Source organism: Anguilla rostrata, chromosome 7 (assembly GCF_018555375.3).
Source record: "Anguilla rostrata isolate EN2019 chromosome 7, ASM1855537v3, whole genome shotgun sequence".
Lineage (NCBI taxonomy): Eukaryota > Metazoa > Chordata > Actinopteri > Anguilliformes > Anguillidae > Anguilla > Anguilla rostrata.
In genome coordinates, this window is record NC_057939.1 from 8,009,304 (window position 1) to 8,027,215 (window position 17,912).

The 17,912-nt window shown below is 45.7% G+C and overlaps 1 protein-coding gene across 1 annotated transcript in view; it reads right to left on the minus strand.

Moving 5' to 3' along the window:
• The window catches only part of taf3 (TAF3 RNA polymerase II, TATA box binding protein (TBP)-associated facto), a 55,715-nt gene that overhangs the window by 13,681 nt on the left and 24,122 nt on the right, over positions 1-17,912 (minus strand). The window contains exon 3 of the mRNA XM_064342606.1: positions 4,843-6,731. Coding sequence (XP_064198676.1) covers positions 4,843-6,731 — 1,889 coding nt within the window. The remainder of the gene's footprint in view (positions 1-4,842; positions 6,732-17,912) is intronic.

Here is a 17,912-nt window from a genome sequence, read left to right on the forward strand (position 1 = left end):
CAACATAATGGATATAGATCCTGATAGACTAAATTCAAGTGAATTCAAATTTTTCATAATTTTCTGCCTATTGTAGTATAATTGTGTCAAAGCGTTATTTCCAAAACTCAGAGCTTCACATTTAGCTATATTTACTGTCATTTGCCATGTTTCTGCCATGTTTCATCCCACTTCCAGATTCTTTTAAAGTGTTCTCGGCTTATTTTAATACATTTCAAACTGTTTTCTAAACCTCGGAGATTTGTGCCAACAGCAAATGTAACTATTTCAACTAATGTGACTATTTTGTGACCTCTATCACAATCATTTAAGTAAATAAGGAAACGCAAAGGTCCCAAAACCGATCCCTGTGGCACACTTCGCAAAGCACACCACCGAAAGATGGATCGACCTTCCCTAAATTAAACAAAAATGTTTTAACAGTCCCACCATGACAATGCGTAGCACACTGCAATTATCCAATGTTGCTTTAAGAGAGGTAAACGATGTTATCTAATGATGCAATTATTAGGGATCAGGCGATCGAACACTGTATCAAAGATTGCAATCCCATAACTTCACGATCTGGACCGTGGCTCTAAATGAATGGAGTACGATATGTATCAACGCGTGACTCGAGATGGGCCTGGTAATTTAAGAGTAAAAAAAAAACAAAAAGATCACGGCGAAAAGCACGGGTGTAATGAATGCTCAGCGATTCCAAATTGTTTTCCGGTAGTTGTGAGTGAAGTTAACTGCATCCCTCCGTGAATTTTGATGAGTTTAATCCTGTAATCAAATCCATTGCGCTTCCACTGCGATGAGTCCGCCAAAGAAGGCTTCGTTCTGAATTTACGACGATGTTCTCCCCTCGGCAGATCGTTCAATTAAGCTAAGTAACGGCCGAAACCACGGAGCAAAGCGCCACGTAAAGTCACTCAGTAACACGCTAGCTTCAAAAACTATTGATTTCTCATTTTGTAGGCTATGTCTAAACACACAAAATAAAAATGCAAGCTCTTTTCCTATTTTCCCAAGTCGAGCAAGTCAGTGAGAAACTTGCCCAAATAAATGTACACTTACCTGGATAGAGAAATGTAAATGTGTGAAATGAAGGGCATGAAAACTGCAAAGCCTCTGTAATAACATTGAGCTTGAACTTATTTATTATCGGGTATCATCAGATACTGATAAAATATTAAAATGATTAGACTAAGCATCAGATGAAGATTAATCTTAGATTAAGCATTAGCCTTTAGAACCTTATCTACTACAAACAATAAATAACCATTTACACAGTTTATACAGCAGAACCTTGGAAATGCAAGCTTCAGGAATGGAGGTCATTTGTAACCCTGAAATGTCTGTAACTTTGAAAGTGAAGTGAAAAGACACCCTTTTCATTTCAACCATAATTGAAATAGTTACTCGTGTTAGCCTAGACTTATTTTGAAGGGGTATAAATTTTCTAGTTAATAGTAACAATTTTATAAGATAAAAAATATAAATCTGATATAAACATTAGAAACATTATAAACTATTTTAACTAAAACACAATTTTTTAAGATGCAACAGGATAGGTGAATGCAATATATATATATATTGTAAAGTAGTTATTCTAAAGTTGTGGTCAAACAGAATGTAGTGTTTGTGTGCTGATTACGGAGAAACCGTACACTACTGAACAGGAAAGGCGCGAGAAGGACACACAGAGCAAACCGTGAGTTCAACGCAGGCCAGGGACGGTTCTTGCATGTCATAAAAGAACACCGAAAGAAACGTTAAAAGCGAGCGGCGGTCAGCGATTGGACAGGCGGCTTCTGCCTGCCCAGTTCAACTTAAACCGCTTCAACCGCTTTTAATGAATTAATCTATCATTATGCCCGGAGACGCAGTAAAAGGCACGGTTTATAGGAAGGGAAGGTACCGCTGCTTTCGATTCATCATGCTGGAGTTACCACCTGCTTCCAACTCATTGATTATAAATGGACTCAACTCAGTCATAAAGGCAGAAGTGCATTTTCAGAATTATTATTATTATTTTTAATCGATGGACAGCATGTAACCGTCGTGACACCTGCCTCGCAACCTTTTTTTTCCCCCCCTTTTCGCACTCCTCCACGTCTGCACTAGCGTACCGCTGCAAAATGGAGATCTGAATGAGCTAAATTTGTGAGTTAGCCCTTAATAGTCACTTGTCCGATCAGGCAAGCGGCCAAGTAGTTTCACTTTTCTCACACCTGGTTTTATTAGCCCTGGGCAAGTATTACTTTTTAACCCAGAAATGAATGGCCAGCCATGTAATTCCCCATAATGCCTCACAAGAATTGTCAGACTGCTTGTAGTAAGTACTTACAAGCACGTACAGCAAGTAATTGAAAAAAGTAAACAGAAATAGCGTTTTAGAAATAAAGATATTTCTGCAATTCACGCAAGTAGATTTACTACTGCAAAGAAATAGAAGGACAATTTAATTATAGTGACAGCAAGCTACACATTTTTACTGGAAATATGCTTCAGGGTTTGTTAATGTATCTTGAACTTAAAATAAAAGAATATAGTTTGTTTGGCATAGTAGCTGCTTAGATACTGTAGCTACTGAGCGAGCTAACAGTAGGTCCAATCGATTCTCTTAGCGTTCATTCAAATTCATCTATGTAACACCACCTTGACGTCTTCAGTTCTGACACATTATCAAGTCAGTGTCAGTGGCTTTGCTACAATATACCGCAAAGAAAAATTATTCTTAATTCCGCATTGCTTCCCACTGAAGCAGTATTATGCACTTGACAAAAAATGCATTGATCGGATCTGATAATCAGCACAAGGACAGCACGTACACACCTATTTTACGAAGGAAAACTGACGGTAAGAAATGTGAATTGAATGCTGCATTACATTCTGCTGTCGAATCAATGTTTTTATCAAATCATCTGTATTTTATCAGTGTCCAAAACGTGACAGAATTATGATTCAGTCACATGACAGATTAGGCCTGGAATGCGTATCAACCATGTTGTCTCATACCTTGCAGTAATTTAATTCTCCTTAACATTACTTCCTCTTTTTGACTAAAAAATATTTTGTTATTATTATCCATCCATTATCTATACCCGCTTATCCTGGTCAGAGTCGCGGAGGGTGCTGGAGCCTATCCCAGCATGCATTGGGTGAGAGGCAGGAATACACCATTGGACAGGCCAACAAGCTATCGCAGGGCGCACACACCATTTATTATTATTATTATTATTATTATTATTATTATTATTAAGAAATGACTGAGAGCACGAGGAACATGTGACTACAGTGGAATTAAAGGGAAATTTTTTGGCGACAAAAAATGAGCTTTCAACAGGCCATTCATTATGAAAACTGAACACAAATTTGTGCTGCGCATTGACATAATAAAAACACTATGTCCAAGAAAACCAGTTTGCTCCGTACAGTCAACTTAAAATATAAACTTGGGGAATGAGGAAAATAACCCCCCCCACCCCCGAAAATATAGCATCGCAACTGCAGCTACTGCACCTCTGAGTGTGGTCTGCTTGAGAATAGTATTTAGATCCCAAAGCTTACTGAACTCACAAGACAGGAGGTGAAAGACAGAGATAGTAGATTCCATTGTGGCCCGACGGGAAACACATTGTCGGTGGATTTGTCCAGTTTTATGTAAAAGCAATACTCTTTTCACCTGAACTAATACAAGCGGTGGCATAAGCCCCTTACTGCAGTGTGCTGCATTTTTCTGCTAATCTCTCAGGATTTAGCTCCTTCGCCGCATACCTCAGGGCACTCGCTGATAAAGCCTTAACTCTCCAGTTCTCTCTCTCTCTCTCTCTCTCTCTCTCCATCTCTCTCTCTCTCCGTCTCTTTCCGTCTCTCTCTAGCTCTCTTTCTCTCCGTCTCTCCCTCGCTCTCTTTCTCTCCCTCTCGCTCCCTCTCTCTCTCGTTTTTTTTTTTCTTCTCCAGGACACCGGCGAAGCAGCCTTGCAAAAAATTAAAGTGATCAAGAGATTTACGAGGAAAGGCGGAGAAAAAAAAAAAAATCGTTTTCAGAATCCCCCCAGAATCTCTCAGGAGCGAAAAACTTAAAAATAATAATAAAAAATAAATAGAAAAGAGGGATTTTGCAACTTAGCTATGCAAATCAATTCCGAGCGATCTTATGTGCTGAACATACATTACAGATGCATTTTGTTGTCCGACAGAGCGCGGGAGAGATTGGACGACGGCGAGAGATAAAAAAAGGGAGCGTCTTTCGCTCAGAACAAACACACAAGCACCGGGGAGATAGACACCGAATCTGCCGTAGGTAAACAGAGCAGCCCGTGAGACACAACAGAGAAACGGTCAGACCGCATTATGCGCTGTTTGATTTACACACGCGCTGATAGCCGTGGCCCTCTGGAGCATCTCGCACCAGACGAGGAACGGGGGGGAAAAAAAAAAAACCGAAACGGAAGGTTCGGGGTACGAATTCTCCGGGAACAGTGCCTGTGAAATGCGAAATAACATCAGTTGCTCACACCAAGACGAAGTTTTAACTGGCAACTAGCACAGCTTTCGGTCGCCTTAAAACAAAATGAAAGATGCTGCACTCAGCAGTTAGTGTGTTTCCTGCTCATAGCACGTATCAGTTCATTTACACACCTACTTTGGGGGTAAAAACATTTTGTACCATGGACAAATTTATAATAAAACTGATCTTAAGTCTTCAGTCAAGCACATTCAGAAACTTCCACAAACATTCACGTCTGATAATAAACACTGTATTCCCAATATTAAATTGTAACACCTGAATATGTCCAAAGCTAAGTTACTGCCCTCACTTCATTGAGCATCCTTAGAACGGGAACATACCTTTTCCAACTTGTGCTTTTCTTTCTCCTTCTCCTTCTCTTTCTCCCTCTTTTCCTTCTCTTTCTCTTTCTTCTTCTCCTCCTTTTCCCTTTCCTTCTCTTTCGCCTTCTCCTTCTCGCGCTCCTTTTCCTTCTCCTTCTCCTTGTCCTTCTTCTTCTTCTTCTCCTTCTTGTCCTTCTTCTTGTCCTTCTCCTTGGTCTTGTCCTTGTCCGGGAGGATGGGGGGCAGCGGGGGCAGCATGGAGGGGAGGCGGAGGCAGGCGGCGGGGCTGAAGAGCGACAGCGGGGGCTCCTTCAGGCTGAGGGCGAGGCCGGCCGAGGACCCCTTCTGCCTCTCCTCCTTGCCTTTGTCTTTGCCCTTGTCCCTCTTCTCCTTGTCCTTCTTGCTCTTCTCTTTATCTTTCTTCTTGTCCTTGTGCTTGTCCTTCTCCTTCCTGGAGCCGCCGCCGTCTCGAGACTTCACCTTAGGCGCCGCCGGCTCGTCGGCGTCCCGGGGCTTGAAGAGGTCCCGCTGGTCGTCGTCTTTGGCGGAGAAGTCCTTCCAGGGGAGCTTGGCCTCCTTGAAGAACTCCCTGTCCTTGTCCCGGCTTTTGTCTCGGTTCTTCTCCTTGCTCTTCCCCTTGTCCCGGTCCTTCTCCTTCTCTTTCTGCTTCTCCTTCTCCCGCTTCTTCATCTTCGTCCTGAGCTCCTTCTTCAGCTTCTTCTTGACGTCGGCCGACGCCGCCAGCTTGTTCTTCTCCTCGTACACCTTGAGGAGCGGCTCAGGGGTCGGGGGGGAGGCGGACGGGGACGACAGGTAGGTGGTGTTGGGGGGTGTCCCCGACGGGCCTCCCTGGTTGACCTTGCGTATGACCTCGTTGATGGAGTCGTCCATCGTCCACGAGTTGCTGGGGCCCAACGCGCCGACGGCGTTCATGGGGAGAGGCGTGGAGGTGTCCTTGCCGAAGCTGTTGGCGCTGATCGTGAGCTTCGGCGTCGTCGGCTCCGAGATGGTGAGCCTCCGCGGGCTGGAGAAGACGTCGCTCTCGGACTCGGACCCCGAGGAGAAGGCGAAGGGGTCGGGCTCGCGCTCGGCGCACGCCCGGGCGATCACCGCGTCGATGGAGTCGTCGATGGTGTTGTCGGGGAGGTCCAGCTTCCTCAGCTGCTCCTCCGCCAGCTGCTGTTTCTTGACTTCGGCCACCGCGGCCGGGCTCTGCCTCAGGTGGAGGTTCTCCTTGCCCATCTTCTCGCTCAGCGCGGCCAGGGTCGCCTTCGGCGGGGCTTCCGCCTTGCTCGGCGGGTGGCCTGCTTTGCCGGGGCCCATCTTGGGACTCTTTGGGCTCTTGGGGCTGCGGGTTCGGCCTGGGGACTTCTTCCTCTCTTTCTGCGCTGCTTTGGGCGAGCGTATGGGGCTGCCGGAAGCGGGGCCCGCGTTGGCCCTCTTGGGGGACTTCGTCCTGGGCCTGCCGGGGGAGGTGATCTTGGACTTCCGGCTCGGCGTGGGGAGGGGCTTGGAGTCCGCCGACCTGGGCACGGCCGGGGGCGTGGCCCTGGCGGAGGGGGCGTGCCCAGGCGGCTCGGGGGAGAGGGTCAGGGAGCCGGAGCTGTCGTGGGAGTGGAGCGAGGACAGCATGCCCGGGGTGCGCTGCGGGTTCAGGGAGCTCAGCGGCTCCCGGGGCTCCACCCCCCACTCCGGGCTGTCCGCCGACTTGAAGCCGGGGAGGCGGGGCCTCTTCAGGACGGGCATCATGTCCATGGAGTCCGGGCTGTCCAGGTGTCTCTTGCCCAGGTAGTTCTCATCGTTGACGGCTTCGTCTTCGTCCATGTCCTCCTCCTCCTCATCCAGAGGGACCTGCATGGCCTCGGCCGACGTCCCCATGTCAGGAAGCACCTGCTCCTCTTCCTCCTCTGTAATGACGAAGAAAGAGAGAGATGTTTGAGATGACATATACACAAAAAACTGTCAAAGCATGCTCAGACAGCATGAATCAAACACACCTTTCTCTCCGCTTTTAACAATACAGCTCTGTAACACTCACTGTTTTAACACAAAGTTTCAGTCAGAAAACACTGTCAACACTACGGATGAAAAACCAGCTTGGAGAAGGACATAAGCGCAGCTTTTACTCCAGTTATACTCCAGATATAAAAAAATCCAACAGCCTAAACAATAATTCTACTCGTCTTGAAAGGTGAATAATAATTATGAGCATTAACGACCAGGGAAAATAAAACCACACTTTTTTGGTGTGGTAGTACACACGCTGTTGATACGATTTTCCCCATAAAAATGCTAATTTTGCTCATATAACGTCATACCAGACTGCTTATTTTAATGCAGCCAATTTGATCTTGATCTGTTTAGTCTGTCTTCCTACTGATAGGGGGTTTCTAATGAAGCAGGGCTTGGAGGGGAATTTTTACTGTGGCCTTGATAAAGGCAAAAAAATACATCAAGTTTATGCTTTCCTTAAATGCTTTCCTCAAACTACTTGTCACCTTAAACTATAATATATGACTTAATTTCCTTATTTTAGTGAAAAACCTTAAAGATGCATTATTTTAGCAAATCTGTTGGAAACTGCTTGGAAGATACTTAAGATGGATACTGAGCACAGCTGAATCACAGACCGAAAAATAACTTGTCTCTTGAAATCATCCAAACATCTGTGACAATCAAATGCAAACCAAACCGGAAGACTGCTGCTATAGAACCACCCGCCCCCCCCCCACCATCGCTGTGACACATAAATGACACAGAGGTCAGATACGCAGACCTAGACGGGGTCTAATTTAGCACTCTTGCCGTGCTCAGAAATTTCCAGCTAATTCTCGTTTCCTGTTTAATTTCCCAGCCCTGAGGTAAGACCTTGTTGTTCACGCACACGAGCGTGAAACGGTGTGCCCGCGTTCGGGGGTTCGGGGATCGACGTGGCGGGGGCCCCGTTTTGGGAACCACGCGCACACGTGAACACCGCCCCCCCACCCCCCCCCCCCCACGTCCGAGGCTTAAACTTTACCAGCAGATAAAACCCGAAGAACAACGCCTTCGACAAGATATACGTTTCAGCGCCCGAGTAATCTTTAGCAATATCAGAGATTCCTAATATCTCCCTGCGTCTCGATTACCACCCCCCCGTCCCCACCCCCACCCCAATTGCTGCCTGAGACCGAGCACGACCGTTTTCAAAATGTGCTTCGGTGTGATACAGCTCCGCGATTCAGCGGCAACATAAAAGGCTACAGTATAATCTCTTCCCAAAGACACTTCCACCTACCCCTTCCCCACAATGGAAACATTAAAAATGCTTCTTTAAGCAAGTAAGACCCGGGATGACATCTACTATTATAAATAGTCTAATCTATATGGTAATACTGTTGTATTCTATAACCATAGAATGGGGATAAGATAACATTGTGACTTTAGGGTTTCTGTGACTGCTTTCTATGGTAATTGTTATCAAAGGTTATTTGGGTTGACATCGGCGCGGCGCCGTGATTGGCTCTCTTGTGTTATTTATGATATGAATTATGATAACAATGATGTCTCTGCTCCTTCCCTCTCCCTTTCCACCTCAGATACAATAAATTGCTATCGTTAATCATAGGTCTTTGTTCCGCTATGATTACCAGGCGCTGTAATAAGAATTTTATTTAAGAATATGGATTTGTCATCCTTCTTACAGCAAATGAGACTGACGATATTTTATGTCCTGACATTTAATTTGTAAAGCGGGCACAGGCGGTATTTGCATTTATAGCTCTTCTATCCTTTCTTTTTTTTCTTCTTCTTCTTCTTCCTCAGGATCCACAGAGTGTAGGTGACATTAGTCTATCAGAGAGCTACACAGAGGAGAACAAAAAAACAAGGGGGAATACAGACCTTACAAGTTGACAGCGCATGGGGGAGAGAGATATCCACAGCGAGTATGATTGCCTCTAATGCATTTATTCAGGGGACGAGTCCTCTAATCAAATGATGAGGAGGTCGTGGGGAGGGGGGGGGGGGCAATTTTATTTACCCAGAGCCCTTAGTTTGTTTTACAAATCGCAAATCATCTCCGCTTTTAATTTCCCTCCATCCAAGAGGGCCACAATTCTTCTTGACTCCAATGCGCAGAAGTCATAATTGATTGTGTTATTTACAAATCGAGGGGGAAAAAAAAGGGAGGAAAGAAAAGGGTAAAAGAAAAAAAAAAAGAAAAGAAAAAAAGGCCTGACTATAATCAAGAACACCGAGAAACAAAATGGGGGTGCGAGAAGAGGAATCAAGCGGAGGGCAGAAATTAAAATGAAAAGATAAGAGCGCGGTTTCTGAGCGCGGCGGGTGGAGGGCGGGGATGGCGGTTGTGGCCGCTCCATCGATCGGCGCCGCTCGCGCGCGCGCCATCGTCGATACTTCCGGCGAGCGAAACTTTCCGCGGCGGCGGTCGGGGGACGAAAACGAGGGCGGGGGGGGGGTTGGGGGATAAACGCGCAGATATGAGCCTCGGCCCGGTGCCCCCCCGCGACACGGCGAGTGTTTGTGGACTTCATTACGCTGCAGCCCTATCGGGGCAGCGCTGCATCGATTTCCTTATTTTCATTGCCTCCCGTACATTAAAACAAATGAGCCGGATTAAGGGACAGTACAATTAAAACCGGCAACATTTATTGAGGCGCGTATCCAATCAATACGAGCCGAAACAGAGTGGCGGTTAAACACGGGGCAGATAAGGTGTTTTTATGTTCTAATTCCAACAAGCGACGGGGAAACGGCGTCATTATTAACATGCAGAGGCAGAAGGCCCCAAAACCGCAAGATACGCAACGCTGACATTTAAAAAACGCAGCTAGCAGCTAGATTACGTCCCTTTGAAACGTTTCTTTAATGTCGTTTTTTTTGCCGGAGCGAAAAAAAGGTAAAAAAAACACAAAACGGCGGGTTTCTGGAGAGGCGCTACCCGACCGCGGCGTTACCGAATGCGAAGCGTAACGAAAGGCGTAGAGAAGAAGAAGAAGAGATAAATAGCGGCGAAAGTTTCGGCCGCTGTACTTCATTAATCAGGAGTGGCCTGCGTCCGCGCGAGACGAGAGGGGGGTCACAGCCGGCCGCGAGATCGGGCGACAATAGCGGAGCTATTTCCTTTTACCGACTCTGGCGTGCCACGCGTGCCCACAGCGTTGCCATCCCGGAATGTTAATTACGCTCGCCGTTGCCCAATGTTTAAAAAAAAAAAAAAAAAAAATTGTTTAAAAAATGTTACCCTCCCAGTTATTCAACTGGCAAAAAAGCTGAGAACACGCGACCTCGTGCCGTCGCCATGGTCACGCCACCCACGCTGTCCTATACTGCGCGGCCTCCTGCGATCCTTTGAAACTCCGCCGTTCACCTTTTTCCGAGTCGTCACCCCTTCAGAACTCTCCGCCAGCAAAGCTATGACCTTCGCCTCCCCCCCCCCCCCCCAAAAAAAAAAAAAGTCAGGGGGAGGGGTTGGGTATGGAAAGGGGGGGGGGGGGGGGGGGGGGGAAAGAACAAAAAACTTTTAGAACCTTCAGGCTATAAGTTATTCAAGAATAAGCTTTGAATAATTGTCCCGCAATATGAGTTGCCTGATTAATTGCCCGAGATAAGGTCTCTACTTTTCTCCGGGCCCAGCCTCCTGTGGCAGGCTGCTGGCTTCCCCCCATAATCGCCTCTGTGTACGGCCTCGTCTGCACGCGTGAGGGAAGAAAGCGCAGGCGCCAGAGAGAAAGAGGGCCCACTCCATTACCGCGCCATTAACCGACAGATAACCCTGTATATTCTATTAATGATAATGGCCGCCCTAATTATTTAATGACGGCCAGTCCATCATACCAGGATGCGCTCGGGCCCCCCGCCCCTCATAATTAACACCGTTCGCAAAATAAATAAAACTTTGAGAGACGGCTTCGCTGTCGGCCGAGCGCTCCTGCAAGGGTTTTTTTTTTTGGGGAGGGGGGGTAAAAGTATTTTTCAAAAAATACATAAATTATTGCCTTTCAGCCACCCCCTAAAACATGGTGCCTTGTATATCACAAGAATCACCAACTGCCACGCGGCGGCCATTATGGATCTCTTTCAAGAGGCACTGGCAACCTAACATTAAACAAGTGCCACTTCACTCAGTATCTGCTTCACACGCGGACACAAATCACTTCACCTCTGAACCCGCGCGGCTTGTTTGTTGATTCATCAGTTTAGGCAAAAATACTGACACCCAGATGGAGAGGGGGAGCGATAGAGAGGAGAGATAAAAAGATAGACCGAGACAGAAAGAGAGAGAGAGAGAGAGAGACTGAGGAGGAGATCGTGAGACGGAGATTGAGACTGACGGCGAGAGCGAGAGAGGGGGAAAAAGCGACGGAGAGCCTCGGACTGAGAGCGCGAGGGGAGAGAGAGAGAGAGAGAGAGAGAGAGAGAGGGAGAAAGAGAGATAAAGACGGCCAGAGAGAGGGATGGAGAGAGGTGGGCAGCGAGGAGCAGGCCCAGGCGGTCTCCCCCGTTTCCAGAACAAAGGGACCCCAGCGCTAATCCTCTCAGCGAGAGAGGGAACAGAGAGAAGCTCCTCCGCTGACGGAGGGACGTTACGCAGCCACGGCAACCCCGATAAGAGCAGGTGACCCCCCCCCCACCCTCCCCCCCCACCCCACCCCCCTCCATCCTACCTGCCACGCTACCCGAACCACCACAACCCGCCTGAACCCTGCCCTTAGGTCACATACGATGCACAGAGCACAGGTCGGCCCTCGCTGGGAAGAAGCATCCCTCTGGAACTGGGGTTTTATAGCAGAGGTAAGGCGGGGGGGGGGGAGAGAATTTGTTTCGGATCCCGAAACGTACCTCGCTGACCTCGTCCCACGATTTTTACAAAAGTAAAACGGGCGGAGGTGAACCCCTTTTTTTCGCGGCTCCCCTGTGACAGCAGGGAACTCGTAGGGTGCGTTACGGGAATCGGTTTTGGCACGAAAATTAGCACACGGCACGACCCTACACAACAGACACAGACGCACTCTCGGAAATAAAAGTACTGTGGAGGTACATTTTCGTTCTCTCAGGAACAAATTTCCCAAATGTACCATAATTTGGGCACTATTACGTACCTTCTACAAGCAAAAAAAAAGTACAAATGAATTATGTATTGTTGGCTAGCGGTACAATTTTATGTACCTATAGGCTACCACCCCATTGACAAGAGTTTGTACCTTTTTAGGCACTCTTGCATTCCTTTTTTGTGACAGCGCGGTGTACTCTTACACTGCTAGCTCTTTCAATAGCCCTGGGAAGCTCCAATTAAACGGCACACGGCAACAGGGTGTCGCTCGTTATTTGTATTTGGTTCACTGCATTTCAACAAGTAAAACTGGTAATGCAAAAAAAGTTCAGATTTTTTTTTCCTTCACCCCCCAGAGTAATAATTTAGAGGGCAGAGGTACGGCAGACTCCCCCTTCTGTCCCCGTGGTTTCGGAGAGAGCCGACCCGGCGGACTCCGACACCGAACTACGGGGAGGGGAGGGGAGATCGGACCGCGACCGCGGAGCCCCGGACGCGTGGTTGGAGTGACCGGTTCATAAAACGCAGCCTGTGTGCGCTGCGGTCTGTCCGGCGCACACAACTCCTGGGGGGAATCATGTGCAACAGACTTTTCTGTAGAGAAGACAGATGCCACAAGACGGCCTTGCGATATCAATGGCACACATAAAGATTAAAGTAATCTTTATGTGTGCCATGAAATAATAAAAAAATTATTACTATTATCTAGTGGAAAAATTCTACCAAATTTTTTCCAAGATCGTGGTCGGGATTCAATCAAAATCTGTGCACAAATTACAACAAAATTATATTTTTCTTCACAAATGTTTGACAAATTTGGTAACTTCATTTGTGAAAAGAAATGAATGGCTGTATTTATCTGGACATCAAAATTAAAGGACAAATCTTTGTTAAACCTGGGCCCATAACTTTTATGTATTTTACTAAACTATTTAATTTGTTGTCAACACTGTTCTGGATTAAATAGTGATATTTCAATCACCTGTCAGAAATATTTTACTCATATATATATTTATTGTTTGACATTGTTTGAAATAATTTTGTGCATTATGGACAATGCTAAAAGTAATTTTAACAGATTTTTTTTTTTTTTTTAAACTCAACCTTTACCATTCACCATAAAAAACCATATCACATTATCTTCAATTATTAAAGAAGTAGATTACTTCTTACAAAATTGTAATACTCATGCAATACATTTGTTAAATTTGGCATTATTTGAGCATTATCGAGATGTGCTAATATTTATAAACACCACTATCTAGATATTTTATTTGATTATTTTAAAATGTCCCAAATACAATGTCTACTCAAAGAGACACAAAAAGAGCTGCTACACTTCTGTAAAGATATTAAACATTTTTTTGATCGGTTTAAGTTTTAATTATCACATTTATAAAAACGGCAATTGTAACCTTACAACGCCAAAGGTTTTAAATTGTGTCAAACTCTTCGTACATCTGAGGCAATATTTATAGACTTCTGTATTTTTTAGTGGAGCATTGTGTGCTCTGCCCATGGGTACAAAGGGGCGCCGCTTCCTCCAGGATCCAAAACGTCGACCCCGAGGTGCGGGGCGCGTGGGCCCAGACCGCTTCGCTTCGCACTGCTGCTCTCCTGCGGACGGGGACGACTCTATCGCCACCGGCTGCCCTCCTCCGTAATGATTTTGACCAGGGGAGAGTGCAGTTATCGAGCAGCCGGGGCCAGCCAGCGCCGCCAGCCGCCAGTCACCCTGCCACCGGGAGACCTGCCCCCCACCCCCCCGTCTCCCAAAATAAACGCCTGCTCCGCGCCCCGGTGACCCGGTGAAGTTGAGTCTTCGCCGGATTGTATATTTTACACACAAACCTCCACCCCCCCCCCCCCCACCCCCCCGACCCCCGACCCCCTCCTCACCTTAGCAGCAAGGGCAGAAGAGACAGAAAAGCACATAAACAAAAAAGAAAATAAACAAAACAAGCAAATAAAATAAAATGATAATAAACACCAGGGCGGCGACTTACTTCAGCGTCAATTTTTTTTTTTAGGGCGGACAGCCCGCGGGGGGAGGGCTTTTGTAAAACAAACATCTGAGTCATCCATGTCCGTTAGCGCTGAATGAAACGTGCCAGTCCACGGCGCAGACAAAACGACTCGTGTTTTTGGGGGTGAAACTAAATAAATAAATAAATAAAGAGGGAGCAGCGTACACTCGACACACAGTTAATGGCAAATCCTCTCCTTTATATTGTAATTTACTGCGGAGCCTACAGGGCAACATGCCTTTGAAGTGCTCCGAAATGTCAAATCCATTACCACTTTCTTGAAAAAAGAAAAATCACTTTAAGTTTTTCATGGTAATCATTTACATTTCACAAAAAAAAAATGCAATTTAGGATGATTTGTGTGTGGCTTTCATTTCAATATAATTATTTATTTATTCAGCGAAGTTGAGCGTAGAATGAAATTTAATCTTTTCTTACTTTACAAATGTAGAGCATGAAACTCGGGAACACTTTTGCCTTCATTAGACATTTGATAAAATACTGGGAAAAACCGAGAGAAGAATTGCCCTAAGAGTTGTCAGAGTGCTGTCTTTAATGATTACTTAGCAACGATAAAAATATAACATGACACCATCTTTCATTTTTGAGGATATCATCATCCAACCACTACCGTTGAAAAAAAATTAGCACAGTAAATGTTACACTATTACAAATTTTCAAATAACAAATAATTATATTATTTCACCTAAATAAAATTTTTTACACCTTCTTAAAAAAAAAATATGTGACACTTTCTGGCTGGGTATAACTCGTTTCAACTTCCCTTCAATACCCATATCTTAATATTGAATTCTTTAATATCCACATCAGTGCGCCAAATTATTTACAGCATATAAATAACATTTCCTTTCTTTCTAATGCGCCTCGTGTGATAGCCCACCTCTGAGGGTTTATCTTAGTCTTAAGGCTCACCGGCCCGCCTTCTCCTCCTGGTTTTGTTGTTAATTCCAGAGACATAACACAGAGCTTCAGATAGGACAGGGCTGTGTTGGGGAGGGGGCGGGCGGGGGTTTTTTGGGTGGGGGGTGGGGGGGTCTGGGGCGTCTGCACCCCGGGTCAGACTGGCTCCACGGCAGAAAGGCCGCAGCAGACCGAAACCGGAGCGGAGAGAGGGTGGGTCGGACGGTGTAGCGCCCACATCCCCCCCCCCCCAACCCGAGCGCGTTTCGCTTGCAATAAGTGCGCCTTCCACCCTCTGTCTCGCTCACGCCGCCGTTTGTTATAACATACCTTACCCCTTTTCCTCCCTCTCTTTTTCTTTCTCTTTCTTTCTATTCTTTTTTTTTTTTTTTTAGATCCAGAGCTCCGATTGTGACTGCAAAAAAAAAAAAAAAAAGAAAACCGCAGAATTTGCCCGCTCCCCAAAACAGTGTTGTTTGGCTCCTGTTTTTCCAGGGCCTGGCGCCACCCGGAGAACTGTAAACAATAAACATCGGCTCTGATGATGGAGGTGCTTTTTTTACTCCCCCGCTTTCGTTTCGGAGCCTTCGCGGTGACACACACACACACACACACGCGCGCACACACACACGTTGGCTAATGAGTAATTTCCCCAGGATTCAGAATTGTTGCATACAGGTGACTAAGCTACAGCAATGACTCACGCGTCCCCCGGCCTCGTCCTGGCCTCGAACACGGATGCTACAGAAACCGAACGAAACGCTTTGTTAAATGTTGCGGTCAGCCTTCGCTTATCACGTTTCGCCTGCAATTCAGCCATGAACAGGTCATAAGGAAAACCAGTTCTCCATGGGTGTTCAGAGGAACCTGGTGTCACCAGGAAAATAAAAAATATCTGCCTGCATACCTCGAAAAACTAGATAGTTATTACAATAACTATCTGGAAAATTTCGGTAGCTAAAACACAGTAATATTAAAGCATTAGCATGGGAAAAAAGCTCAAAAGAAAAAAAATGTCCAGAGTCAGCAGGACAGTATCTATACATCTCCCCTACTAAAAACCTGGCTCCACTTGTTAGCAGTTCACTTAAGGGTGGACTCAAACCAAAATGACTTTTACTTCAAAGTCTGCTACAATTATGTCTTTCAGCAATTACAGTCTTAAAAAAACACTCGAGCATTGGCAATGAACCCTTAAAAACAATGCCGTTTCGGGACCGCTCTGGCCCAGAAAAAATTGCCCAGGGACTCCTGCAATCCTTCCAACTTAACGCCGGCGAGGCGGCCTGGATGCCTTGGCCCTCCCTCAGACCGTGCCAGGGAAACGTTAAGAGCTGGGGAATGTATTCAACCCGGAGGTCAGTAAGAGTTTCAGGGACTGATCCCCGACAGCATTAGCCCAGAGGGACTGCAGCTTCCACACAGCCGCTAACACGTACACACACACACACACACACACACACACACACAAACGGGAGAGGGAAAATCATTAACCAGTCACACCAGGGCAAAAACTATTTTACTGCATTTCAATTGTTACCAGGTTTTCTGCAGTAGTTGCCCCCCCCCATCCCCACCTCCACCCTCCCCCCCTTTCTGAAGAAAAACAACCGTTTCATCTACACTTGAAAAAGAGCAAAGAAGAAAGGATTTAAAGAACAGAAACAGTACGACACCATTTTAAAAAAGAGAGAGAGCCCTATACTGTGTTTTAATGGAAATAATAAGCAGGTACCTATCTCGTGCAATTAACTTGCACTGATTTTTATCGGGCGAGATTTTCAGAGTGCATCTAAAGAAAATGTTTGCGTTTGAAAAACTCCATCAAATAAACAAGATAAGGCCGCCGCGCGGCGTATCGCGGACGGCAGACTTTGTTCTAGGGAGGATCAGTGAGGGAGACGTGCTGTTTGCGCTGATGGCTTTCAGACGGCCGAGGCGCAGTCCGGCTAACGTCTGCCGGTCCCCGCCGCCATATTGCAGTAATTTCGGCAGATTTAGGCGGGAGATAATCCGGGAAGGCTGGCGAGGGAACATAATGAGACGGTCACACAAGCCGCCCTAAAGGGCAATATCGCTTCCATACACAAACAGGGACGCAATGCACAAAGTCGCCGCTTCTCCTTGAAGGTAAAATTATTTTTTGTTTCCCCCCCTGCCTCTCAGGTCACTGATAATACACTGGAAGGTAAACTGAAATAATTTGAAATCGCAGTTTCAGTTGCTGTGAAAATCCCAGCAGGAAACACATAAATAAAAAAAGCCTATGGGATTTCCAGAAAAGAAAATACTGTTTTCAACCAGTAAATAACTAGATATGTAGTCTCACCTACTAAAACAAAATCCTTTCACTGTATCATTCAACTGAAAATTAAAATCTATTTTTCAGACGGGAATATAGACCTCACAAAGTTTATTTTATGAAGCACTACGAACCATCGTATTCTATTTTGGAATCCTGAAATACATTTATAATGTCCTGTCTTCTTCATGGCAGAATAAACAAAGTACAAAACAAGCATTAAACCATCCAGCAAAAGAGCTTCAGTAAAAATACACCCTTTTGATGACTAGAAAACGAATCAATACAATGGATAAATGACAAATGATATTAACTATTTCCCCAATATAAGTTCTATATCAAAAAAAAAAAAAAAGATAGAGTGTAACAACAAAATATCGGAAGCTTCTTCTGGTGTTGCCATGGATATACTGAGGGCTGTCTTGAGAACTACAACTGACACATACCAGACATTTCAAATTAAAAATTCTGTTGACACTGGTCATTGAGAATTGAGGTGAAATATTTAAATGGAGGCCATGCAAACTCACAGGGACAGCACAGTATATATGTGCTGGAGTTTTGCTGTTGTTCTGTTCTGTTATCGAAGCTAAGGACAAAACAGCCGGCCTATTTATTCAGGAGTGAAGAACCAAACTCGCTAGGGGTTGTGACCGTCCAGCGAGGGTCTCCACGGTTACGGAGCCGGGCGATGTGGGAAAACGATACCCGGGGTGTTTTATTTATTTGTTTTATTTTTCGTCTGACCCAGGGACTCCGCTGCTGATCAGGATTACAAAGAGAG